General features: G+C 39.8%; 1 protein-coding gene across 1 annotated transcript; it reads right to left on the bottom strand.

The window, feature by feature from the left end:
* Nucleotides 1–11,287: 11,287 nt before the first annotated feature.
* SENP8 (SUMO peptidase family member, NEDD8 specific) lies at nucleotides 11,288–26,186 on the bottom strand. The gene is made up of 2 exons (XM_021693998.2): nucleotides 26,139–26,186; nucleotides 11,288–12,972 (listed from the first exon to the last, which is right to left on the bottom strand). Exon 2 carries the CDS (start codon nucleotides 12,934–12,936, stop codon nucleotides 12,298–12,300), a length of 639 nt encoding a protein of 212 aa, XP_021549673.1. The 5' UTR covers nucleotides 12,937–12,972; nucleotides 26,139–26,186; the 3' UTR covers nucleotides 11,288–12,297.
* Nucleotides 26,187–27,932: the final 1,746 nt, after the last annotated feature.

Genomic DNA, 27,932 nt, shown 5'->3' with positions numbered 1-27,932 from the left:
AATTTCTGATGCAAGTTTTTCTTTGCTGTTAGTTCCAAATACCAGGCTAGTCTGAATGCATGCTCTCTCCAGTACATAACTACTATTAAAAGATTTATTAAGCACATTCTGTGGGCTCCCGATTGTATGCTCCTATAGATACTATGATACTATAATTTTCTGAGCACTTAACTGGGTACCAGGCCCTGTACAAGGTGCTTTTTATACTCATCTCATTTGACTCTCAATACAAGAATCTCTCAATACAACTATACAGTTTTCTTTTTTTTTTTTTTTAAGATTTTTATTTATTTGACAGAGAGAGATACAGCGAGAGAGGGAACACAAGCAGGGGGAGTGGAGAGGGAGAAGCAGGCCTCCCGCCGAGCAGGGAGCCCGATGCGGGGCTCGATCCCAGGACCCTGAGATCATGACCTGAGCCGAAGGCAGACGCTGAACGACTGAGCCACCCAGGTGCCCCAAACTATACAGCTTTCACACCTTATGCTGTGCAAACTGAGATTGAAAGGCCAGAAATACAATGTGGAACCCTTCAGGGAGTTCATTGAGGAAACAAGACAGAGGGAAGAGCTATTCTAACAGTGTAAAACATGTGAGCCCATGGTAAGTACAGAAGGGAGTGGTACAAAAAGGGACCAACTCATTGGCAGAGGGGTGTGCAGTGTGTGTGGGCTTCAAAGAATGAGTAAGAGCTGGATCAGAGAAGAGATGTGGGGAGGAGCCTACAAGGTACGTGTGTGAGGGATAACATCGGTAAAAGGATGACCGTGTGGAGGATGATGCAGATGAAAACTTGTGAGAAGCAGAGTTCCTGCTGGGGAATGAAAACCCAAGTGGGCAAAATCCTGAGGGATTTAAATGCCAGGATGAGAAGGAAAGATTTGAACTTTCAGGCAACGAGGAGCTACTGGAGCTACTGAAGCTTAGGAGTGATGTTTAGATAAATTTGGTGGTTTAGGAATGCTGGTTTGGCAGTGGAGTACAAAGCAGATTAAAAGTCCAAGTGAAATAAGTCAATCAGAGAAAGACGTGTATCATATGAGCTCACTGATATGAGGAATTCTTAATCTCAGGAAACAAACTGAGGGTTGCTGGAGTGGTGGGGGGTGGGAGGGATGGGGTGGCTGGGTGATGGACATTGGGGAGGGTATGTGCTGTGGTGAGCACTGTGAATTGTGTAAGACTGTTGAATCACAGACCTGTACCTCTGAAACAAATAATACATTATATGTTAAAAAAAAGAAGAAGATAATAGGAAGGGAAAAATGAAGGGGGGGAAATTGGAGGGGGAGACGAACCATGAGAGACTATGGACTCTGAGAAACAAACTGAGGGTTCTAGAGGGGAAGGGGTGGGGGGATGGGTTAGCCTGGTGATGGGTATTAAAGAGGGCACGTACTGAATGGAGCACTGGGTGTTATACGCAAACAATGAATCATGAAACTCTACATCAAAAACTAATGATGTAATGTATGGTGATTAACATAACATAATAAAATAAAATTTAAAAAAAAGTCCAGCAGAATAGTCGAGATCATGGTTTCTCAACTTCAGCACTACTGATATTTTGGGCTGCCGAGTTCTTTGTTATAGGAGTTTTCTGTGCATTGTAGGATGCTTAGCTGCATCCTTGGCCTCTGTCCACCTCACGCCAGTAGCACCCCCCACCCCGCCCCTTGTTGTGATAACCAAAGACATCTTCAGATGTTGCCAAAGGTCCCCTGTGGGGCAAAACTGCCCCTGATTGGGAATCACTGGTCTAGATGGCAGGAGATTAGGGCTCGGGCCTCAGGATATTGGCAGGTATTTTCACAACCACTGTATCAATCTATTGACTTTTAGAATAGCTGACAAAAATAAAAGTGGTTTCTTTTCCACAGGAAATTCATCATCAATGCCAAAGAACTTAATGGCCTAGAGAAAAGAGGTCTCAGAAGTAGATCATTCTGCATATTAGAAACCTCTAGAGGATACTCTAAAGCTACAGATAATGTGTTCTACACTCATTAGTCAGAAAGTGGCTGATACCAGGGTTTTTCTCCCTATCTCCCACCCCCAAATCCTATATTGCTCAACAGCCACTTTGAGTAAGGAATGCCCAATCTGTCTGCAGGCAGAGAAGCTACTCATCTGTAATTTTGCTAGGTTTGCATTCACTTTTCCAGACTTTTGTTTTTGGCAATTAGTAAAGTCGATGGGTAGAGCTTAGCCTGCCAGTGAAGAGTTATGATTTACTGAGATATGTCTTTGTCTAAAGGAGGAATCAGTGAAGTACAGCCCACTAGTTGGCTGCTTATTTTTGTAAATAGTTTTATTGGAACACAGTCATGCCCATTTGTTTATATACAGTGTCTGGCCACCCTAGAGCTCCCAAGGCGGAGGCTGTGTAGTTACAACAGAGACCATATGAACTGTAAGCCTATAATATTTATTAATATTTAAGAAAAAGCTTGCTGATCCCTGGTCTAAAGGAAAATGTGTATTCTTGTATGAAATTGTGGACTTAGATTCTCATTCTGTTGCTGGGGATGACAGATTTTCATTTTTTTTTTTCACTCAGATAATTATCATTGAGTGAGTTAGGCATTGAATGACTTAGGCATGATGCTGAGTGCTTGGGATATATTAGTGAACAAGGTACAAAGAGATCTTTAGCTTCATGGAGCTTCTATATTGTAGTGGTGAGTGGAGGAAGATAAGACAATAAGCAACAAAGATAATAAATTATAATAGTTAATTATAACAATAAATTATATAGTATGCTAGAAGGTGATTAAGTGCTAAAGGAAAGAGTGTAAAGCGAGAGAACTGGGATTGGAAATGCTGATGAGATACTGCAATTAAAAGAGGATAATGGTCATGCACTGCTGGTGGGAATGCAGACTGGTACAGCCACTGCAGAAAACAGTATAGAGGTTCCTCAAAAAATTAAAAAGAATTACCATACATATGATCCAGTAATTCCACTCCTGGGTATTTACCCAAAGAATCTGAAAACACTAATTTGAAAAGATACATGCACCCCTATGTTTATAGTAGCACTATTTACAATAGCAAAGTTGTGGAAGCAGCCCAAGTGTCCATCAATAGATGAATAGGATAAAGAAGAGATGGTGTGTGTATATATATGTATATATATACATATATATACACCCTTATATATAATATTCCATATTATATTATATATATAAAATAATATATAAATTGGATATAAAATCCAATAATATATAAATATATTATGTATATATAATATAATATGGAATATTACTCAGCCATAAAAAAGAATGAAATCTTACCATTTGCAACAACATGGATAAATCTAGAGGGTATAATGCTAAGTGAAATAAGTCAGAGAAAGACAAATACCATATGGTTTCACTCATATGTGGAATTTAAGAAACAAATGAACAAAGAAAAAAAGAGACAAACTAAAAAACAGATTCTTTATATACAGAACAAACAGATGGTCACCAGAGGGGAAGTGGGTGGGGGGATGGGTGAAATAGGTGTTGGGATTAAGAGTATACTTATGATGAGCACTGAGTAATGTATAGAATTATTGAAGCCCTATATTGTACCTGAAACCTACAACACTATACATTAAGTATACTGGAATTAAAATAAAAAAAATAAAAGAGGATGATGGTTATGGGAAGATCTGACTGAAAAGTTGATATTTAAGCAAAGATGTAAAAGAAGTGAGAGAATACACTTTGTGGGGCATTCCAGGCAGAATAGCCAAAGTTCTAAGGTGCCTGGCTTTGTTCAGTAACATCAAGGATGCAGGTGGAGCTGAAGAGAGACAACAAGGGGGCAGGGCAAGGAAGTGAGGTCAAAGAGGTAATAGTGGGGCAGGGCAGGGTGGCAGGGGATGCGGAGATCACAGAAGACCACTGGAAGAACTTAGGCTTTTACTGTGAATGAAATGGGAAGCAGAGGAGTAACAAGGTTTTCCTATACAGGTTTTAAAAGGATCACCCTTGGCTGCTGGGGGGGGTGGGGGAGGTGGAAGCAGGGGGTCAATCTGAGACTCTTGTGGCAATACAGGTGAGAGATGATGGTGGCTCTGACCAGAGTGGTAGAAGTAGAGATGGTGGGAATGGGCATTCTGGATATATTCCGAATATAAAATTCCATATTATATATATATATAAAAATATCAGACTTTCCTGTCAAACTAGAGATGGGGTATGACAGAAAAAGAGTGATAAAGGATGACTCTGTGTTTTAGCTTGAAAGGATGGATAGAGTTGCCAATGACTGAGATGGAGAAAACCATGAGTGGTGCAGTTTGAGGAAGGAATATCAGAAATGTAATATTGGACATGCTAAATTTGAGATGAGTTTTTTATCTAAAACTAATGATGTAATGTATGGGGATTAACATAAGAATAAAAAAAATAAAAAATAAAAAAATAAAATTTGAGATGAGTTTTAAACATCCAAGTTGGGAATGTCAAGTGAGCAATACTGGAAAGAAGTCTGGGAGATATAAATTTGGGAACTGTCAACATAGGGATTGTATCTAGAAGCATGAAACTGGATGAGATATCACCAAGGGACTGAATCTGTCCACAGAGGACAGGATGGAGGTCTGAGCCCCATGGCACACCTTCAGTGGGAGATCAGGAAGTTAATTACTATATATCAAGGACTGACAAATGCTGCTAATAAATCATATTTCTTTCACTGTGTCTCAACAAAAGTACTTTTTCACTTGAATGCAACTCCAAAATTTCTGATCTGGCAACCCCAAACAATTTAATGTTTAAGGGTCATTCTCTCAATAAAAAAATGGCCACAGCTCCATTTCCACCCACTGTGGGAAGTCCTGAGACTTCAATTTCCCCAAGTGTTTCCAAGTTGCTTCTCTATCTCCTGGGGCAGACCATGATGCAGCCTGTTTGTCCTTTGGCTATTGCCCTCTTGCCTGTGATGTGCCCGTTCTCTTCCTTCATTCCTCCAAATGACCCACCACCAAGATGGTTGGGTGTATCCAAATTGCACACAAGGTTTAGAGTTAATGGAAGGCTACAGCACAAAACAGAAAACAACTTCAAAGTCAGTGTATACATGACTGCTCACAGAAATGGAAAGCCATTCTCCACTATCTTGGGAAACTTCTCACTGGCCATCTCCAGCAGGACCCTGCCTCCTGCTGTGTTTCTGGTGGGCGTCCCATCTCAGTTCTTCTCATCAATCTCCCTCCACTTCTTTCTTACCTAGGCCTCATTCTCTTTTCCTAGGGCATCCAATGAAAATTCAAATTTCTTTCATTTTATTGTTTGGAGTAACTGATCTTTCTTTGTATCCCCCCAACCCACTCAAACCAACCCAGGGAGTTGACTTTTCTCAACCAAAAGGTCCATCTAGATATTTACCTCAACAAACAAGCTTTCTAGAAGCACATTATACTATACTCCTGAAATCAGAGAGGTTATTCCTTTTGAGAAAATAAAACAAAAAAACACTATCACTAACAAACATTATGTTGGTTAAGAGTACAGTTCTGGAATCAGTACATCTACATTTAAATCTTATCAAGTTACTTAACTTGAGCGATGCTAAGCCTTAGTTTTCTCATTACTAAAAGGGAGGAGATAGCATCTACCCTACAGTTTTATGGTGATTATTAAATGGGAAAATTCATATCAAATCCTTTGAAGTCCCTGGCACATAGAAAGAGCTCAATAAAAGTTATCTTTTAAACTTCATGAAATAAATTTAAACAAGTATAAAACCCAATGTTGGTAGGACTACATGGAATCAGATTTAGGTTTTGTATTATATATTGCATATAATACATAGCATATATATACATATATTTAAGGATTTTATTTATTTTAGAAAGAGAGAGTGCACAAGCAGGGGGAGCGGCAGGGGGAGAGGGAGAGAATCTCGAGGGAGGAAATCACGCAGGGCCCAATCTCACAATGACCCTAAGATCATGACCTGGGCCGAAACCAAGTCAGATGCTTTACTGGCTCAGCCACACAGGTGCTTCTTATTATATATTTTTAATGGTACTATACACTGATTCTTTTCTTTTGAGAACTCTCTATCTATATGAAGGGATAGAAATTGCTCATATGCTTTGATGTCCTAATTCCACTCTTATATTCCTCAAGGAGATAATTTGAAATGAAAAAGTTATTTATGAATAGTGTTTGTAGCACTGCTATTCATAGCAACGGAAGAACTAACCAAAAAGCCTAGCAGTGGGGAAATGGCTAAGAAAATCACGACCTATTAACTTGAGGTAATCCCATGTTGCCTTTAAACATAACAAGTAGACAATGATTTAGGGTGGAAATTTGTAAAAAAGCAGAATTAAAACTGCTTACACATGGGGCGCCTGGCTGGCTCAGCTGGCAAAGCATGCAACTTTTGTTCTCGGGGTTGTGAGTTCAAGCCCAACGTTGGATGTAGAGTTTACTTAGGAAAAAGAAAGGGGGGGCGGGGAAAGAAATGCTTACACAGGGATTACAGCTTTGTAAAATGTGAAAATCTCAAATCAGCAGATAAATTGAAGAGATGTCCACATTAGAGTTACATGTTTCGTGAGTTTCTTGTTTTCTGTCAGGTTGCTTAAGTTCATCAACCTCCCTTCCCCCATGATAGCTTGCTCTTATGCAAGCATGAAATGTTATGCTGATAACATGGCATTTTGATTCCTATTGCAATGCCATGGAGGGATGATGGGCTCTTTCTGATAAATTGCTTCTGTATTTGTACCTTTTCATTCAACAAATAACAACCAGTGTCTATGTGCCAGGCACTATATTAAGCAGCAGGGATTCAATGATGAACAAATCAGACACGGTCCCTAGCCTTCAGGGCATTTACAGTTTAGTGGGAAGAGAGATTTAACACCAAAAATTATATATGATTTGGGTACACTGAAAGCAAATTAGTCTGGTGCATCAGGGAAGATTTCCCTGAGGAAGAGATTACATAGGAGTTACGCTGATGAAGAGTGTGGGGGAATTAGAAGGAGAGAGATCATTAGGTGGGAAGGCTTTAAGGGAAGAAAAGAATGGGTTGTGTTGGAGGAACTAAAAGAAAGCCTGCAGAGCTGGAGCACAGTAAACCAGGGCAAGGGTGGTTTAGCTCATAAAGATGTAGGAAAAGCAGGAAGGAGCCAGATTATGCTGAGCTTTAAGATATTGGCAGAATATAAAATGGACTGAGGGATGGAGAGTATGCATGAATACTGGAAGACTACCCTAGAAGCTATTGGGGCAGTCCAGATGCAAGCTGATGGTTGTTTGGACTACAGTGGTGGCACTGATGATAGAGATACACAAATTTAAAGGATATTTAAGATGTGCAACAAACATGATTAGGAGATTGATAGATGTGGAATGTGTGAGAAAGAGACAAGTCAAGGATGGCTCCTAGATTTCTGGCTAGAACTTGGTGGGCAGTGGTGTCATTTCTTGAGGTAGGGAATACTGATAAAGCAGGTTTGATGATGGGGGAAGAGGAGTTGAGCTTTAGGATTTGTTGGGTTTGAGTTGCTTATGAAATATCCTAAGGGAGGATGTCTAGTAAAAGGATATACAGGTAGAATTTTGGAAGAGTTCAGGAGAGAAGTACAGGTCAGAAGTGCCCAAATTTATCATTGGCCTGGGGAATGGCTGGGAGAGCCTAGGAAGTATGGACAGAATGAGGAGAAGAGGGCTTTTGGGACAAAATCCTGAGAATCTCTATCAAGTTGAGAATAAACTTGAAAATAAGAAAGAGTGGTCAGAGAAGTACTAGGAAAACTAGGTATCACATCAGTTAAAGAGTGGTTTGAAAAGGAAGCTTTAACGTTGCTAGGAAGACTAGTAAAAATAAGAACCATAAATGATCTTATTGAGCATTTTTGTACAGTGGTGGGAGCAGAATCTAGATTAAAGTGGGTTGAGAAGTGAGAGGGAGGTGAGAAATTGTGACACTTTAGATTTGGCTGTTAAAGAGGAGGAAAGCAAAAGGTCAGTATCTAGAGGAAGACACGAGATCACGCTTCTATTTAAAGATGGAGAGATGTAATACATCTGTACATCTAGATGCTGATGGAAAGGAGCCAGCAGAGAAGTGGATGATGATGATGATGATGATGATGATGATGATGATGATGTGTGTGTGTGTTGTTTGCACAAGGTCCAGTGCATAGGTTAAGGGATTAGCCTTTTGCTATGAGGGTCATTGCAATAGGAGTGAAGAATGCTCAAAAATGGGTACAGGTACAGGTAGGTTTGTAGATTTGGTGTCAGGAAAGTTGAAGAAGTTCATGATAGTTCCTCTTTTCTCTCTGAAGTCGCAGAGTGCAGGAGGAGGTAAGGGCTTTGCCAGTTTGAGGAATGAAGACTGAGGTAGCAGCAGTGGAGAGCTGGCGTATGAGCCAGCTAGCAAAGCACAACCCCCTGCAGAAAACCTTGATCCAGCTTGTGTCATGGGGAAAGGGTTTTCTTCCAAATACAGGATGCTTCATTTGGGTACAGAGGGAAAAGAGCCATGAAGTAATTCTTCTCCTGTCTTATAACACAAACTGCAGGATCTAAGATTAATTTTGTCCAGATTACTGGTAACTCCTCCCTACTATTGACACTGAAGTTGGCTACCATTTCCTCTGACAATCTGACACATTAGTTTCTCCCTGCCTAAGAAAACTTCGTTTACATGCCTTTAGCACCTGATCTTTCCTTAGAGGATTTTGTCTCGTTTTCCCTGCTTTTGTACAGAGTGCTCCATCTGCGCTTAGTTTCATTTATACGAAATGAAATTCCTTTAAGTCCTCTCTTTTTTATGAGATTCCCCAGGCTACTGCTCTCGTTCTACCTCCCATCTTTTATATACAAGGAATCTGAAAGGAAGTACAATGTAGGGCTTTTAAAATACGTTAGATCAGTAGATCAATGTCAGGAGCTGATCCAAATATGACCTAATATGTAAAACAAAGCCAGTTATTATAGAGGTTCTGCTACCTAGCAGTTAATTGAGATGACAATTTCTCACTATTGCTTTCTGTGATAAGCTGGCTGAATTTATGAAATTTATAAAGTGAAGTGAGATTATTTAAAATATTCAAGCAAGGAGTTCTGGCCACCATTTCTGGGAGATGGAGAAAGGAACAGGTGGAGAATGTGAGGAGGGAGATGGAGGCCCTGCATATGAGTCTTGGCCCTGTCACTTTCAATCATGTGACTAAGCTTCTGAGTTGGGTATCTTATCTATGCAGAGAATAATGATAGCTGGCAAAGCATGACAATTAAGGGAGATTATATAATTATAAGATGTAGTAACATATATAAAGTAACTTGCACATTATAAAGTGATACAAAGATTAGCTGTTGCCATTTACAATCCTTGAATAGTTTTCTCTTTTGTACATAATAGTATTTATCAAGCCATTTTTTACATAGCTATTTAGTTGCAATATAAAACTAAGTTTTCAAACTTGTTGCTAGATTTAAAATGGAACTGGGTAGTGAGACAGAATGGGAATAGGTTTTAGTGTATGCTTTACATATAATATTTAATCCTCATAGTACCCGCTTAAACAGGCTACTACTTTGATTTTGCCGATGAGGCTATGAAATCTTAAACCTGCCTGAGGCTATACATTTATAACAGATAGGGCCTGAATTTGATTAACACATTCATGCTCTTTCCCACAACCACAACATGTAAATTTCTGTATTTTCCCTTTTTCTATTTTAAGTGATGGAAGAAAAAATTTAAATAACCACATGACTGAGAAATTCTATTTTGTCATTTAAATGAAATATGTATTAAAACATATGGCCAATACGGAAATAGTAAAAATAATAAGCTGTGTATCAGAAATATAATCCACTTGTGATTTTTGAATGATTCTGATCCAATTAGGACTGGTGAATATAAACTTAAATAGCTATCTAGCCAAAGGGGAGAAATATTTTTGATTTGAACAGTATTAAATAGAAAGCCCACAGTATACCTAAAACTAATACGACATTGTTAGTTATACTCAAATAAAAAAAAAAAGAAAGCCCACTGATACTTTTTATTTTTGACCACCATCTATAGCTGGGCTTACAAATGGCGACTTTTCCAAATTCCATGAGACACAGGTTGGATAAGTCTGAATATAGTATGGAGCAATACTTCAGGGTATTTGAAAGCAGGGAAGTTCAGTATAATTGCTCAATCCAATTCTGAAAAACCTGCTTTCCTTTTGAATATTCTGAAGCTGAGTTTTGCAGACTGGATTCTTTTGACTCTAAGAGAAAAGGAAACACAGTACCACAGAAGAGCTTTTCCCAATTTTGTATCGCATAGCATCAAAAGTGTATGGTCAAGCAAGTGCATAACCTATAGCCATTATAGTACCTAGGGAAATATTACAAGTAAACTCTTAAAGTCTCCTGTCATTTACAATGCTAACACTTACAAATGGCATCCTCAAAAATTGTATAGAAGACTAATCTGTGGTACAGTCCAAACATGTTATGTATCTGGAAAAGGAAACCTTAGATTTTATCTTTTTATCTTTTTTAAAGACTTTGCTAGTTTCGTTCAAAAAAATAACGACTTTTAGGGAGTCAGGAAAATTGCTCTCATATGGATTGACTTGTAAGAGGGAGATGATCTGACATTTAAACAGATATACTTTGCTTTATCAGAACAAATTTTCCCAGAGAGCCTTTGAGTCTTTCATAGTCTAGATAACCTAAGTTAACAGTTACTGAAATGATATTGCCTTCTTATCTTTATCTACAGTTAATGGCCTCAGTTGTCACTCCTCTTGCTGTCCTTCTCTCCCCCATTTCACCTCTATGGCTGATTGCTAGTTCCTAATCTTTTATTTTCCTGCTCCCATTTTTATTAGGTCTCTTTTTTATCCAAAACATACTGACTTGAAATGGAAACTTTTTTGTAGCTTTCTCAGACTTTCAGTTTCAACTCATGTTCACTCAGCTTGCTATGTAACCTATATTACTTACACTGTGTTTTCCCTCCCTGACTAAAAGGAACTGAGTTACTGCCTTTGTGGTTACTGAGTGGTGAGGTTATTTTGGGCCATGAGGGCTGGGGGCAAAGGTAGGCTGGGGAGGGAGGTGAAATAAATTTCACAGCTGAAACTAATCTTTGGTTTTCAAGCCTCATATGCATTGCAATCTAATTCTTGTTAGGAGTAGAATTAATGTGTGTACCCAACATATCATCTAGTTGTTAACTATCTGAAACTCAGAAAAAAACCACATAAATGATTTAGGAGGGATGGCATTTCTTTTTATTCTTGGTTCCATATTTAAAAAATAACATCGTCTGCATTTTGAATTAAGTGGAAGGGTTGAGAAAGGTCACTTTTTCTGCTTTATAATCGCAAAAACAAACCAACTTTTAGTCTGCAAGTTTTAGATACAATAATAGCCCTGATATCACCATGACATAACTGAAAACAATTCTGCCAGATTACAGATAGAGAGGAAAGGAAAAACTATGACTATCAGAAAGCAGCAATATTAGAAATTAACAGGTAACTTTGGGAAGTTATCAGCTACGAGTTTTAAAACCACAGAACTTTGGATATAAGGAAGGAGTGTATGCATGGCTAACAGACAAAGTGAAGAAAAGCCGCTACCAATGCAGAGCAGCAAGTCGACCCATTCACTGAGTGAACTAAAAGGTCTAACAGCCATATATTTTAATGAAGTTACTCAAGATCCCCCCTTTCTTAAAGCAGTCCAGGAATCAGATGGGGGAAGATGGGCTAACATCATCTTTATCAAATATCTGCAAAGGTTACAAAGATAGCCAGGAAAGCCTCTGCATGGTGAATGGAAGAGATACCACAGAAACGAGTATTTGATTCTAATATTTAGATCTTGAATTAGGTTAGATCTTGACCTGCTTCTAGCCAGTTGATCTCTGTGCAATACGTTGATTCTTCTATAACGTTCTTCGTGCATTCCTCTAGATTTCACGTATACTTGATTTCTTTAAAGATCATTGCTTTTCCTCTGGAATAAGCCAATGTGGATAAGGGAGACAAAAAGGGAATTAATAAATGTTAAGATAGCGTGGTTTTAAGGTTTTGATACATAACTTGAAGAAATTGTCACACTGCACACTGCTCTCAAGTTAGGGTTAAAGTGAAACTTTCCATTTGGATAATGCAGAGGATGACATTCTTCCAGGGAAAAATGAGAACACTAAGCTTCCCTCTACTAGGCAGCTTCCTTCAGGCACTGAGACTGCAGCCATCCAATAAATGGGGATGGGCAGAAAGAAGAGACTTCAAAAGTCACAGATACAGTTTGATAGCTAATTTTTGGCAAGTCTGGCAATGAGAGCTTTCCATTCTCCTCTTTTCTTTGTGATGTATGTAGGAGTGAGTAGCTGCAATAGTGATTCTGGCTGTTGCCTAAAGAAGTTCTGACACAAGGCCTCAGTGTTACAAATCACATACATCCCACAGTCATAGCTGTTTTGTTGAGCAGGGGCTTTCTCTTCCACAAAGGCCAGTTTGTCTCCTTTTCTGCCTAAGAAAGCTTCCAGTTTCTCTGCTACCTGCTTTGCATGGACTGAGTTGCTTCTGCTATGGGAATCATAGTGAAAAAAGCTATTTTTATCTTGTACATAAACCAACAAACTCCAATGGGTTCCCCCAGCTGCCTCGTTGGAATTATCATTGATGGCTAAAAATACAACTCTCTTGTTGGGGAGGTCCAGGGGTTCAAGGAACATGGCAATCTCTGCTCGGTTGCTAGTGCACTTGATGAACTGGGTAACTTCGGGGCTGATGAAGCAGACATGGTCAGAACAGTCATGAAACTGACTGTTGGCAAAGTACTCAAAGGCAAATCCAATGATATGGTCATTGAGCCAGCTTGGAGGATCCAACAGTGAGACATCTGATTGCCGCAGTAGACTGTCCATGTAACTCAAGACTACGGGGTCCATCTTGTACTGATCAGGGTTGATTAGAAATTCCAGAAGCTGAAGGAGAGGCAGAAGATAATATATACTGTTGAATATGATACCTGGGTATAAAATGAGGGTCATAAATAGGAGCTACTCTTACAGGGTTTTGGTAAAGATTAAATATAATTGTAAAATGTTCAGCAACAATACCTGGCTAAGAGTAAACATTCAAGAGACCCTAACTTATGTGCTATATGTTAACAGTTAGAATGAAAACTTTGGAAACATTTCATGCTGAAACAATAAGCATGAATTTTTAATTTCCTCTTTAGATGCACAGTTTTGTTAAAATTATAACAAACATTTATGAAACTTCCTAGCATTAACCATATACTTATTTGGCCCTTTATGCATGATAATAACGGCAAATTATTTTTACATTAAAGTGAATTTTCAAAGAGTCTAAAGAAAAATGCTGCTCATTAACAAAGGAAATAGTTTCCATTTCAACATTAATTTTCAAGAGATAAGATAAAAATATTGCTTCCTCATTCCATAATGGAAAGTGACAGTGATTAGAGTTGTAGTTAAAAGGAACCACAATTTCAAGAACAGAAAATTGTGAGAGTAACACAAATAAAAAACATTCCTGGTTCTGCCTGAGTTGTGAGCATGAGTGATATAATATGTCCTAGTCCACTTCCCATCTTTAACCTCAAGTGGTAAGATAAAGACTATGTAATGTTTATAAGTTAGGGGGCACCTGGGTGGCTCAGGTGGTTAAGCATCTGCCGTCGGCTCAGGTCATGATCTCCAGATCCTGGGATAGAGCCCCGCATCAGGGTCCCAGCTCAACAGGGAGTCTGCTTCACCCTCTCCCCTTCCCCTTGCTTGTGCTCTCTCCCTCTCAAATAAATAAGTAAATCTTTAAAAAATATATATAAGTTAGATTTTTTTTTGTAAATTGAAAGGTAGTTAGGCACAGGAATCAAGAGACCTGGATCTAGCCCCAGTCCTACCACAAAATTTAAATGATTTTGTCCTTGCTTTTGTTGTCTGTAAAAAGGGTATACATTTGCTTTACATGCCTTAGTGAATTGTAGAAAAGGCCAAATAGTTTTACTTGAAGGTATTAAAAGAATATAAAATGTTGTACTAATAGTATTTATATTATTAATTGATATTAGTAAGGTGATCAGAAAATCTAGATAGTACTCCATACCAATGGAAGCAAATGAAGTTTGGAAACAAACATCTATTCCTATTATCTTGTCCAAACAAAAGCATGACTAATTTAGAGTAGAGCAAGACAAATTATATGGTAAGATTAATACACTTATGATCACCCAAGGTAAGGTGCTAACAAAGACAAGAATTCTGATCAGTGTGGAAGGTAACAATATTTGAGCAAAAGAGAGTTAACTGCTATTCATGACCTGGCAGCATTACAACATCACTACAAATCACAAAGCAATAAACAGTCACATGCAGATACAGTACAAAACAAAGCATATTGTAAGAAAATGTAACCATTTCTGTGAAAGACTGGGCTAGAATAATCAATTTAATCAATTCTCCCCATTAGACCAGGTTTCTACCACTTGATTACACTACTAAAATAATAAAATTTTGTGGCACAACCATTTTCCTGTGATTAAAACCCTGTGAAAACTATACAGAAAAATAAATATACCCCTCAAGAGAAAAAGCCTAAAGTAAATGAGGTAACTAAGAAGCACCAAAAATGGTTTTATGTGAATACGGTATATCATAATCTGAACTATTTCAGAAACAATAGAAGGCTGTTTATGAGAAAATATATATATACATATTAATATAGATATACAAAATTAGATGGCATGAATTAAGATTTTCTTAAGAGAGAATAACTTCAGCAGAGACATAAACTAGAGCCAGGAACAAAGTTAACGAGGCATAGAGCACATTTGCTATGGGTGGGCCACAAATCTGGCTGTAAGCTTTTTAGCAGCTAACCAGAGAGCGTTAAGTTAAACATTCACAGTGTCCATAAGGTAAAAACAAAGCAATTGCTCAGAAGAGATAAAAGCATTCTTTGTATTAAGCTTCGACAGTTTTCTTTCAAGAAATTTTCATAAAAGACACAGTGTCTCATAACGAATAATGTCCCACAATATTTTTATAATAGATGAAGTAGTTTCAGAGGATTGTTTCTTATAATGATCCTTCATATCCAGCCTGATGGCAAATGAATAAACAGCAATCTAGTAAAGGCAAGTCTATGGAGGCTAGGTACTCAGCTTGCTGCTGATCTGACTTAAGAGTAAATGAATATGAAAAGGGAATGACTGCTTGTGCATCAAGCAAGTATCCCTCAATCTCTCCCCCATGCTTTCAATGAATACTATGTAGTGGTTAAGTGCCAGATTGTACTGCCTGGCAAATACTTGGAGACCTACTTACTCTCTATGCTGTCAGCTGAAATCAGACCCACATCTTAACAGCCAAACCAACTAGGGATAGAAGTCTACAAGGAGAAGAGTGCCTGAAGAGACAGGCATCTCATCTTGGAGGGAGTGACCGAAGTGGCCAAGATTTCCTTCAGAAAAGTTGTAGTGTTTTGTTTGACTTTGAAAATACCCAAAATACAGACAATGGGTCAATCAAGGATCTGGCTCTACTCCACTGGATGGACTGATTACACGACTGCAATAGTTTAACCCCAACAATCCTAAAGCAAATGGAACCAAACTAGCCTTTGGCCAAACCATCATTAGCCAAGAAAAACTCTAAACTTCACATCTGAAGACTTGAATTTTAGACTCAGTTCTGTTACTCATTGGCCATATGATCATAAATAAACTACTTAATTTCTTTAAGCCTCAGTATCCTCTTCTGTAAAGTGACAATATTAATACATGACCTTTATCACAGAGTATTTGTGAATATAAAATGAAGAAACATTGATAATGAAGATTTTTCAAAATATAACATAAAGTAGTATTTCCAGACATCCATTGTGTCATGAAGAAATTTATATCCCAATAACTGGTAACTGTAATGTATTTCATTTAACAAATGTTTATTGAGGGCGCCTGGGTGGCTCAGTCGTTAAGCGTCTGCTTCGGCTCAGGTCATGGTCCCAGGGTCCTGGGGTCAAGCCCCACATCGGGCTCGAGCCTGCTTCTCCCTCTCCCACTCCCCCTACTTGTGCTCGCTCGCTCTCGCTGTGTCTCTCTCTGTCAAATAAATAAATAAAATCTTTAAAAAAAACCCACAAAAAACAAAAACAAAAACAAATGTTTATTGTTTCCTCTGTGCTAGGGGTTGGAAATACAGAATGGGAATGAAATAGTCATAGTTCCTACTCTCATTGAGCTTAAGCCTATTATGTTACAATGAAGACATTGTAAATATACAATTCTTTTAGTCAATAAACACCTACCAAGAACCTAATATTTTTTTTAAAAGATTTTATTGAGAGAGAGAGACACACACAGAGACAGAGATCATGAGCGGGGGGGAGTGGCAGAGGGAGAAGCAGACCCCCGCTGAGCCGGGAGCCTGATGTGGGACTTGATCCCAGGACCCTGGGATCATGACCTGAGCCGAAGGCAGACGCTTAACCAACTGAGCCACCAAGGCACCCTTGAGTACCTAATATTAGCTATTGTGGGAGATACCAAGATGTACAAGGTGGCTTATAGTCAGTAAGAAACCCACAAGGGGCAGAAATAAAATGTATGGGAATTCAGAATAGGGAACAATCACTCCTGGCTAAGAGGGTGAAAGGGAAAGAGAGCTGAGATCAGGAACGACTTCAAGGAGAAAGTGACATGAGTGGGCTCTTGAAAGGCAGGTAGAGTTGAATGCATGGAGAAGGGCATTAAGAAGGTGAGAGAGGCAAGGGAAGTGCCTTTAGAAGTGTGGTCCAGCCTGGCTGGAATGAAGTAAGAGTAAGGGTACATGTGAGGGTAGAGGAAGATTATTAGAAACTAAATGGTAACAGACTGAAGTCCAGATGAAAGAGTTTGGAATTTATATTGGAGGAAATGGGAAGCCATTATGGCAAGGCTGGTGCTTTAGGAAGTTTACTAATTCAGCCATGGTATATAGGATTAATTGGTAGGGAGAGAATTTGGAGGAAGAGATCAAGTAGATTTTTATTGAAAGTAAAGGTATAGGGGTGCCTGGGTGGTTCAATCGTTAAGTGTCTGCTTTCGGCTCAGGTCCTGATCCTGGGGTCCTGGGATGGAGTCCCACATCGGGCTCCCTGCTCAGCGGGAAGCCCGCTTCTCCCTCTCCTACTCCCCCTGCTTGTGTTACCTCTCTCGCTGTGTCTCTTTCTGTCAAATAGATAAATAAAATCTAAAAAAAAAAAAAAAAAAAGTGAAGGTATAGGAGGAAATGATCTAAATCAGGGGAAATGGTAGTAGAAATGGGGAGGCAAGGAGCAAAAGGTACTGTAGACAGAGACTCAGGAAGTGATCAGAGAATAGTGGATAAGAGAGAATTAGGAAATGGTCTGTGGGTTTTAGTTGGGGTGACTGAAAGGATGATGATCCCATTATTAATGGGGTAGGGAAAAGGGAGACAGAAAGGGACCTAGCAAAAGAACCAAGAACCATCTAGAACCATCCTAGGGATATTTCCTTTCTATATAGTGAGCACTGTGCTTGGTGAATCTGAGGTACAATAAATGTCTGCCAGATGACTGAAACATTTCAAAAAAGGAGTCAGAACATAGAATAGGGAAAATAAGATAAATAAGGCCTCTTAAGATGTTTGTATTGTCTTTCACATCCCCATTTTTGCTTTGGTTTTGTGTTTTTTCTGTTCTCTGTTAATAGTAAATAAGACCTATGTACTTGGTCTTGGTGGATGGTAAGGAATATTGGGGAGTGAACTGGGGAGACAATAACCTCCTAATTCTATTTGTAAAGTCCTACAAATTATATTATAGTTCTATATTTTGGGGTTAGGAGACTTTGGGTCCAGGCTCTGACTTTGCCACTTGCCTATCTATGTGACTCTGGGCAAGTTATTTATTCTCTTTCTGAGCCTCATTTTCCTCATCTGTAAAATGAGGTAATAAAAACACCTGCCTCACAGGGTTGTTACACAAAATAAAAACATGAGTAAAAACACTCAGCATGGGGACACCTGGGTGGCTCATTCGGTTAAGCATCTGCCTTTGGCTCAGGTCATGATTCCAGGGTCCTGGGATCAAGCCCCACATTGGGTTCCCTGCTCAGCGGGGAGCCGGCTACTCCCTCTGCCTGTGGCTCCCCCTGCTTGTGCTGACAAATAAATAAAATCTTAAAAATAAAAACAAACCACAACACTCAGCATGTCGTCTAACATACAGCAGGCCCTCAAAAAGAGTTTTCTTCCTTGCTCCCTATTATTTGGGGTGGCAATAATGGGACTTAGAAATTTTTTTTTTTTTAATAATTTATTTATTTGACAGAGAGAGAGAGAGGGAACACAAGCAAGGGGAGTGTGAGAGGGAGAAGCAGGCTTCCCACAGAGCAGGGAGCCCGATGTGGGGCTCGATCCCAGGACCCTGTGATCATGACCTGAGCCGAAGGCAGACGCTTAATGGCTGAGCCACCCAGGAGCCCCTCCTTTTTTTTTTTTTTTTTTAAGATTTTATTTATTTGAGACAGAGAGAGAGAACAAGCAGGGAGAGTGGCAGGCAGAGGGAGAGGGAGAGGGAGAAGCAGGCTCCCTGTGGAGCAGGGAACTTGACACGGGGCTCGATCCCAGGACCCTGGGATCATGACCTGAGCTGAAGGCAGACGCTTAACCGACTGAGCCACCCAGGCACCCCAGAAATTTCTTGAAAATAAAGAATGTTTGTTTTTTTTATAAAGCCACAAAGTCATAAAGGATAGACCTAGCTAGGGCATGACTCTGCTCTGTGCTTTACCTTTGGCATAAGAAGAGTGAATGCTAACTCCAGAGAAAATTGTTCTCTCCACTGAGTGAAGCAATGATGTTAATGTGTTGTCAGTATACACAAGCCCTGCAATTACAGTTTATCTTCCAACTTCTGTAGCTAAATGAAGCTAATATTGAAACCATAGCATAGAATATTTCCTAAACAAAGGCTTAATTTTTTAAAAAAGGGACTACTTTTTCATATTAATCTTAAAATCCTTAAACCCAAGCATATTGTTTGAATATTTGTTATAAAAAATAAGGTAATTACATAAAAGGTAATAAAAACTACCTTAAAGGGAAAATTTATAATTCAATAGGAGCCAACCTGATTACCTGCTGATATAAGTAAGGGAAGAAGCTGCTGGTTCAGTAGAAAAAGACACTAGGTTGGGAGTCAGTTTCAATGAACTACGTTCTGAAGGAGTGCTGTCCAATAGTATTTTTGGCAATTATGGAAATGTTCCTTATTGACAATGTCCAAAACAGTAGTCACTTGCCACCTGTGGCTATCAAGCACTTGAAATGTGGAGTGTGAACTGAATATTAAATTTTAATTAACTTAAATTTAAATATCTACATGTGGCTATTGGCTATTATTTTGGACAGTACAGTTCCACAGATTTCATAGGTATTTCTTGAAAGAAAAAAAATAAAATTATATGGTTAAATAAGTTAGGGAAATGCTGCATCCTAAAACTCCTTATTGGAGATTCATAACGCACACAAGCATATTAGAGGCTAGAAGAAGTTCTGCAATAAAGAAAGGTAACTTTCCTTGGTCTTATTTTTTTCCCAAACTCATTTGACCATGAGACACCTTTTTTTTTTTTTTAACAGAATTCTATTGACACCTTACTGTCTGTAGTGAAGTTTGGAATATGCTTGCTGAGTTATTTAATAAATGGCATTGAGATGAACTGTTAAACATTTGATAAAAAAAGAAGTTAGATCTCTAACTCATACCTTATATCAAATTATATTTTAGGTGGAATAAAATTTAAATGTTAAGAAAGGAAACAAAAATATTAGAAGAAAATGGAGCTTAATACACTTATATGACTGGCCAATAAACACATGTAAAGAAACTCAACACCTCACTAGTAATCAAAAGAAATCAAGTTGAAGCAAGATTTCATTTTTTATCTATCAAATCAGCAAAGATGAGGAAAACTGATAATAACCAGCATTGCTGAGAGACCATGGAAAAACAGGCATTCTCATTCTTTATAGGAATATAAACAAATGCAAGCTTTTTGAAGGGTAATTTGCCATTATATTTTAATTCTTAAGAAATGTCTACATGTAGGTATTAAACTTTCAGAAATTTATTTTAAGGGAAACATGAAGGATGTGTGCAAAAATTTAACAAGAATGTTCATCACAGCAGTGTTTATAAAAGAAAAACTGAAAGAATCTGAAAGTTCAAAAGAGGACTGGTAAATTTAAGTAACAGGCTTTCATACAATGAAATGTTTTCAGCCATTAAAAAATAAAGTTGTAGATACAAATTTATTGACATAGATATTCATAATAGGCTATGAAAAGAAAGTTTATATAAAAATTTGTACAAGAAAAACAGACACAAAAATAATCAAGAATGATAGCCATTCAAAGTTTAAATATCATTTTAAAAAGAGAATTATTAGTACTTCTTAACTTTTTTCCTTCTACCTTTTGATACCATCTGCTTTATTTTTTCAGCCCTTCTTTTTATAATGAGCACATAACCAGTAAATACAGCTATTTCCATTCAGGAAAAAAAAGGTGTACCACCTCCCACTCTTACACTGACCTAAAACATGTCTGTTTCTTCAATTCACTGGTCTCACTTCTGTCCTCTGGAAAAAAAAACAGAGAAAGTCTAATTTCTCATCTATAACCCTTCAAACACAAAGATGTAAAATTAATTTTTTTACTAAAATTAGATTATGTCCAACTTCTAATGTATGATTCCATTTGCAATTTCACAAAAAGAATAAAATCCAAGACCAAATGTGCTTTTCATGGCAGCATAAGCAGAAATATTTTCAGGAAGGAAGTTCAAACTTTTTTTTTTTTTTTTGGTTTCAATTTCCTCCTATTAAACATTTCCTTTTAATGCTAGCTTAAACCATCCAAAGGTTTGTATAAAGTGGAATGTAAAAATTACCATTAAGATTTATATATCCCTCTTGAGGGCAGAGATTATTAGATTTTACTCATCCCTGTTTTCTTTAGTGCTTGACAAACTGGAGAAATTTTAATAAATGTTTTCCCTGAACAAAATACAGAAGTAAAATACATTTTGAAAAACTCTTAAAAACACAAAATTGTTATAAACATAGGAAGATCTCTCAATTTCATAGATTATTTATAAATTTGAATAGTCCTCTGACATCAATATTTTACAAGTAGAGGAATTCAGCTCTCAAAGTAGAAAAACTACTTGGTATGATGATGATGATGCCTGTTAACTCTTACTACCATAAATTCCATTTGGTCCTGCCTTGGGCCAGGGTTAGATAAAACAGGTGGCTTTTTAGGATTTCTTCTAGAATCAAGGTTCTCTATTTACTGCTCTGTTATTAGGTATGACTATCAAGGGCTAAGGTATCATTGACCATGAAAAGAATTTTATTCTCAGTCTATCATTTCTAACTCAAAGTTTCCATCTATAATTGTACTACATTTTTTTCTTCATATATACCTGATGTAAACACCAGCCTTTTCTTAAACTGTGCTTTGCTGATAATCTTCTGAGAAATGACTTTATACAATTGCAAAATTTAAAATACCTGGGGTTGTTAGGACAGTGTGTGGGGAGGCCAATAGGTTCAATGAGAGGTCTGAGTAAGATAATATTTTAAAAGGAGTGGACAGATTTTTATCATATGCATTATCAAATTAAAGCTAATAAGGTGTGATCAAGCTAGTTATAATCTGCCTGATTTCATAAATAACCACTGTATTCAGCACACAGTAGCTGTATGCCAACATAGTTGGAAAGAGTATGAAAAATCCATCATCTTTTAATCTTATTTGTCCTGTAGATTTCAAAGCCTGGTAAATCATTTTTTCATAAATAGTTAAGAGGTAAACTGTTATTACAAACTCCTAATTATTGGGTTTTAAAAACATGGTTGGCACATAGTAGGGGTTCAATAAATATTTAACGAATGAATGAAAGAATGAATTTATGTTTTACCGTATTGTGCTCACAGGAAAACGAGATCTGAAGTGGCCCAATTATACATAAGGAATTTTCTGTTGTAGCAATTTGTCTTTAAATGTTAACTAACACAAATATTTGTGAGTTATCTGACCAAGCTTGAATTCTGTATTATTAAGTAGGGCTAAACATTTCTAGCAACTATTTATTTTAGTTGCTAATGTAAACTGCCAAGTTGCTACAACAAATAGTAGTAAGAATATTAGAGCCAACTAAGGCCCCAAATCCCCAAGCTATTGTTTTGAAGGAATTGAACCTTCCACAGTACTTGGACAGAGTACTTATGTATTTATTCATTGGCCATAGGGAAGGAAGGCCTCAATTTTTTTTTTTTAAGATTTTGTTTATTTATTTGAGAGAGAGACAGAGATAGGACAGAGATAATGAGAGAGAGCACAAGCGGGGAGGAGAGGGAGAAGTAGGCTCCCCCATGAGTAGGGAGCCCAATGTGGGGCTCGATCCCAGGTCATGACCTGAGCCGAAGGCAGAGACGCTTAATCGACTGAGCCACCCAGGCGCCCCAGAAGGCCTCAAGTTTTTAAACCTATAATTTAGATGCTCAAAAATAATAATTGTAATTGGGACAATTTTTTTTTTTTTTCAGTTTCAGGACTGTGTTCTAGTGCTTTTCTAACAGATGAAGGTGTGGAAGGGGTAGCCATTTAATTGGAAGCCAGAGAAAGGAAATTTCAGAGATCTTTTGTAAGTAATATTCTTAAAAAGCTTCGTAAGTTTCAAGTATTCTTGCTGCAGACAGACCTGTTTCCCCATTCCCCTAAAAAGGAGATAGATAGACGAACCCCAATCTCTATATAAACTTGATTCTCAGTCTGTATTGAACCACAGCACTACCCAAATGGTCTCCAATAGTTAGATGGACAAAATCAGTATAGGCTAGTCACGCTGAAGAAGGTAGTCTCTCAGAGAAACTGATTCAGAAAGTTAACTTGACATTACTTATTTGGATTAGTAATACTTGGACCCCATAATTAATGTTTTGAATATGTTTAAAGCACACAAGTTGGGCACTAGCTGGAATTTGGGCAGTAAGTTTTGCATAGTCTGGTATTGATCAGTTTCTAAAGAGATGGGTTATCTGGGCTTGGAGGACTTCTTTTTTGTTTGCTAATGTATTTTACTCATCCAAGAGGTTTAAGGAATTGACAAAGAGACAACAAACTTGACCTTAAAAAGTCAGAAATACAGGACTTACAGGTGTAGATGGAATTTAACCAAGAAAGGCTTTAGCAACACCTGGGAACCTATATCTACATGGTCAATGGTAAAGCCATTGACCATGTAAAATGCTAATTGACCTCCACACTAGTGTGTACATCTCTATTGAAAGGTATGTGATTTAGACCAATTTATGTTTCTTTAGACTAGTCAGTCACACTGGGGAAACAAAGTAACTTAGCAGACCCTTTAGAGATCACTTTATAGTAAAATTTAGTTAAAAAAATTTTAATTATTTATTGGTCCAGACTCTTCATTCCTATCTTCTGACAATCCAATCTACACATTACTGCTAGATTAATTTTTCAAACGAACTCTAATTACATTATTCTACTCCAAAAATTTTAACATCTTCATTATCTACCAAATTAAGTATAAATTATACCCTGGCATTCAATGATTTCCACAAAAAGAGCCCCAACGTATCTTTCCCAATTTATTTCCTAGTACTGCTCCTGCATATATAGCCACAAGCCCAATACTCCTGTAGGCCCAAATTACTAGGCAACAATGGATTAGTACTGGTTGCTGCCCTTAGGTACAAAAGGAGAATAGCCAGTTCCCTACTCCCACAGAGAGGCTGGGAAGTGAACACTACGGCAGTACCTTCTGAAACACAGATCTGATCTGTCATGCCCTTGCTTAAAACCATTATAGTCAGCTTTTTATAAATCTACAGTCCATGGGCCAGGATGTAGTTAGAATTAAAGGTTCCATGAACTTGGACTGGGAAAAAATTGCACCTTGATTTTTGATAATATCTAACTGAAATTTAGCATTTTCTTCAGTAAGTATAGGCAATGATCCATAGTAGTATTAGCAGTCCCTATACCTTGGTCACCAACAGAAATATATTTTCATATCACACTGAAGTTGTACAGGTATCGCAAAATATAATTTCTACTCATCGCTATTTTGAAATTACTTGCTGCAGGTGTTATTTAATGCATAAAGAGGCACATACATAACTACATCATACACCTGTTTTTTAGTATTTTTAAAACTTTCAATAAAATTGATATTGTTTCTATGTATTTTATTTTCACATTTAAAAACATTCTGAGATAGGGCCCACAGGACAGGCTGCCAAAGAAGTCCATGGTGTAAAAAAAGGTTATTTTATTTTTATCTTTGTTTTTTATACCTATTAATTGCTTAGAGTAGATAATCTAAACACTTTAGCATGGAATTCAAGGCTACTCATAATCTGTTCACACCCACTTTATCATCTTTATCTCTGCCCCACCCCTACTCTCCATATTAAGCCCTAGTCATACCAGACAACAGTAACTCACTCTTATCTGGAGGCTGATAGACAAGTTTTTGGATTAGCCCTAGTTAATAAACAGTAGCCATGCACTGGCTTTGCCTTTGCCTTATAGAGACCTCTCTGCCTGCCAAGTGAATTGTTCTTTTAAAAGGTTTGTTTTCCCTAATAGTATGAGATCTTAATAGGGCCATATCTTAACTGTTTTTATATATCTCTTTCCTAACTTAAATGATTGCTGAATAACAGAAGACAGATTCTGAATTGGCAAGGCACTGTATGCAGTAATCTCTAGGGGAGTAAAGTTAGTCTTTGAATCTCAAATTGACTTAGCTCTTTTTGGGGACAGAAATGAAGATGCCCTTGATTGAGCCCTAAGGCTGGATCCCCAGCTGATAGATGCTGGATGCTAGGGAAAGGGAAAGAGAGCCCTGAGATGGACTTAAGATTGAAGGATGGAAGTGTGCTGAAGGGAAAGGCAGAAATGACACCTTTCCCATTGCCCAGAGTAGTTATCCAAAACTTCTATCACTCTGCTCAAGCTTCTCATTCCATCCCCAACTCTCATCAAGTGACTTCCATCTTAATGTTACAGAGCCAACGCCATCAACTTCCTGCCCTTCCTTACTTCCGATCCTTTCCTTTCCTCTAGTGGTTCTCAACCCTCAGCGCACCTCAGGATCTTTAAAAAATACTGATGCCTGAGCCCTTAACTCCAGAGTTTGTTTAATTGGAACAACATTGGTTTTATTAAAAAACAACAACAAATAACAAAACAAAAAACAACTTCTCAGGTTATTCTAACGTGCACACAAGGTTGAGTTCCACTAGTGCTCTAGATGCTATAAATTAGCCACCTTCATCCATGAGTTGTCCACTCCTGGGTTCCATGGTACATTTTTATGCCTAAGTCTCCCATCTTTAAAGAAAACATTCTTTCGGCCCACATTCTCGCCCCTCATCTCTCTCACCCTTTACAACGATGCTTCTTTAAAGGGTAATCTACACCTATGGGCTCCACCAACTCTACTCCTCTTTTTACTCTTACAGTCAATACTGTCATATGCTTTTGCCCCCGTCATTCCCTCTGCTTCTATCTCCTATTTCTCGACCAGCTACTGCTCACTAGCCTTTTAACACAAGTTAGGAGTGACTCAAAGGTCACCTTGGAAAGGGTTTCCCCCAGTCCCTCCACACAATCAGGGGCCCCTCTTCTATGCTCAGAGGGTCCTGTGCTTTTTTTCCGTCATACTTTTACTTTATTACGGATTCTCTCAACGTCTCCCACATAACACCGCACTTCAGAAGACTGAAATTGCTTCATTTGCTTCTGACTTCCTAGAGTCTAAAGCACGAGAAAGCACTCTGTGAAAAGTCTGAGGAATGAATGGAAAGTCAGACTAGGAAACGGAGGTCGGGGGCGGGGAAACGCGGGGAGAGAGGGCGTGTGTGTGGGAAGAGGCGGGGGCTAAGAGGGGCGGCGCTGAGAACCCTGCACCAGAACTGGGGAAGGGGCAAGGATATGCTAAGTCTGAGAGGGCTAGAAAGCGGCTCCCTGACGGGACAGACCGCCCGACCAACCGAAGTAGGGAGGCGGCTTCTTACCTGCCTCGGGCCTCACTACCCCAACCAGCCTTCAGGCACCTCTGTATTGGCCGGAAAGCGAGAGCTACAGTCGCAAACCCAGAGTTTTCTACCCCAACCTTGCGACCCTCCTCTCCAGTGGAGTGAGAATCTGAGGCACGGTTCCGAGCTCTGCCGTAAGGTAAGGAAGAAAAGTTTGGGCGGGGCCGCCTGTGGCGGACGAATGGGGCGTGCCCGCGCAAGCGCCTGAGGTACTCTCTGGCGGCGTCATGTGCGGGGGCCGGGCCGGCAGGCTGGCCGGCTCCGGCAGGCGGTAGGGGGCGTGGGAGGTAAGTGCGCGCGCGCCTGCTCGTCTGCAGCCGGGGAATCGCGCGGGGCGGGGCCGCGTGCGCGGGGTCGGGGGCGCGCGGGCCTGAGCAGACGAGGGACGCGGCGGCGGTTGGCGGTGGCTGCTGAGAGTACCGCAAGGACTGTGAGAGGCGGCGGCGGAGGCACCCGCTGCCCCGGCAGAGACAGCGACAGCGACAGCGACAGCGGCTGAGGCGGCGGTCCGACGCGTGCTCTCTGGGCGGGGTGCGGCGGGGGATGTGCCTGCCCGGGCCGGGCGGAGTCTCTCTGACAGGGCGGGGGATGCGCGGCGGCCGCTCTCCCGAACCCTGAGGCTGCTGGGCCCACCCTCCTGGAACCGTCCGACCCTCGGTGGCCTCAGCCTATGTTGTCTCCAGCGGTCTGACCCTGGAGCCGCGTGGGAGGTGGCTTCTGGCGAAGAGGAGGGGGCTGTGGTGGCTACCGCGGCGGAGCCCGAGGTAAGACCCGCCCAAGCCGCCCCGCGGCCCTGCTGCCGGGCCCGGCCCAGGTCTCGGTCTTGTTCTTTGGCTCCTGCGGGGCCCCTCCGCCCCGCCCCAGCGGAGACGCCCCGCGAGCGAGTCTGCCCGGGAGCCTCCCGGACACCCGATCACTGCGCGGGGTCCCTGGTAGACCCCGCCCTCGTATCTTCCATTGGCCAGATACCATTCTGGCCCGCCAGCCCCCCGGCGGTTCTGTCACGAGCCCCCACTCCAGCACAGCCCATTAGAAACCCTCTCGGACTCTCTTAGGATCTTAATGGAGCCTCCAGACTCCGTTACGGCCTCCCATAAGCTGACCTGATCACAGTTCCTCCGAGACCCAGTCACGGCCGCCCCCTAACCCATAGCGACCCCCAGCTCCACGGCAGATCCATCGCAGCCCACCCCCTCCCTGCAGACCCCTTCCCTCCCAGCTCGCTGCCGGTCAGCCCTACCCACCACCTCGGCTTTGGGGTAGTCTGGTGATGCTTTCACCTCCCAGGAGATGTGGTCAGCACCTCTGTAGACACCATCAGACAGCAGCCTCTCCCCCAGCCTTTCTCTCGGGCAGACCTTGTTATCTTTCTCTTTTTTTTGGTTGAAAGGGGTTGCTATTAAATCCTGAAGGGATGTTTGCTTAACTTAGTGCCCCCCCACCCCCCGTGGGGCTTAAGGGGACCAACTGACACCCGTGTTTGGAGAGTTTAATCTGGTGGCTGAGGAGGGAGGGACAGGGAAGAGTGTGGAAGCCCAGGGCAGAGGGTGTGTGTGCTAATAGAACGTCACACAGCCTGCTTCTCATCTTGTCTCTTCTGTAGAACGTGTGACATTTAGGGACCTCTTTAAGGATTAAATCACATTACACTAAGGGATGTGATAGTGTCTCCATGTAATATCATTTGTTTCACCTTCCTGTAGATTTTTACGCATTTTTAAAATTTTGAATGATACCGGGGATTGTTTTTTTTAATGTGTTGTTTTGAATTTG

This window comes from Neomonachus schauinslandi, chromosome 9, assembly GCF_002201575.2.
Source record: "Neomonachus schauinslandi chromosome 9, ASM220157v2, whole genome shotgun sequence".
Lineage (NCBI taxonomy): Eukaryota > Metazoa > Chordata > Mammalia > Carnivora > Phocidae > Neomonachus > Neomonachus schauinslandi.
Note: the sequence above shows the minus strand (reverse complement) of the source record. Positions and strands in the feature narration are given on the sequence as shown.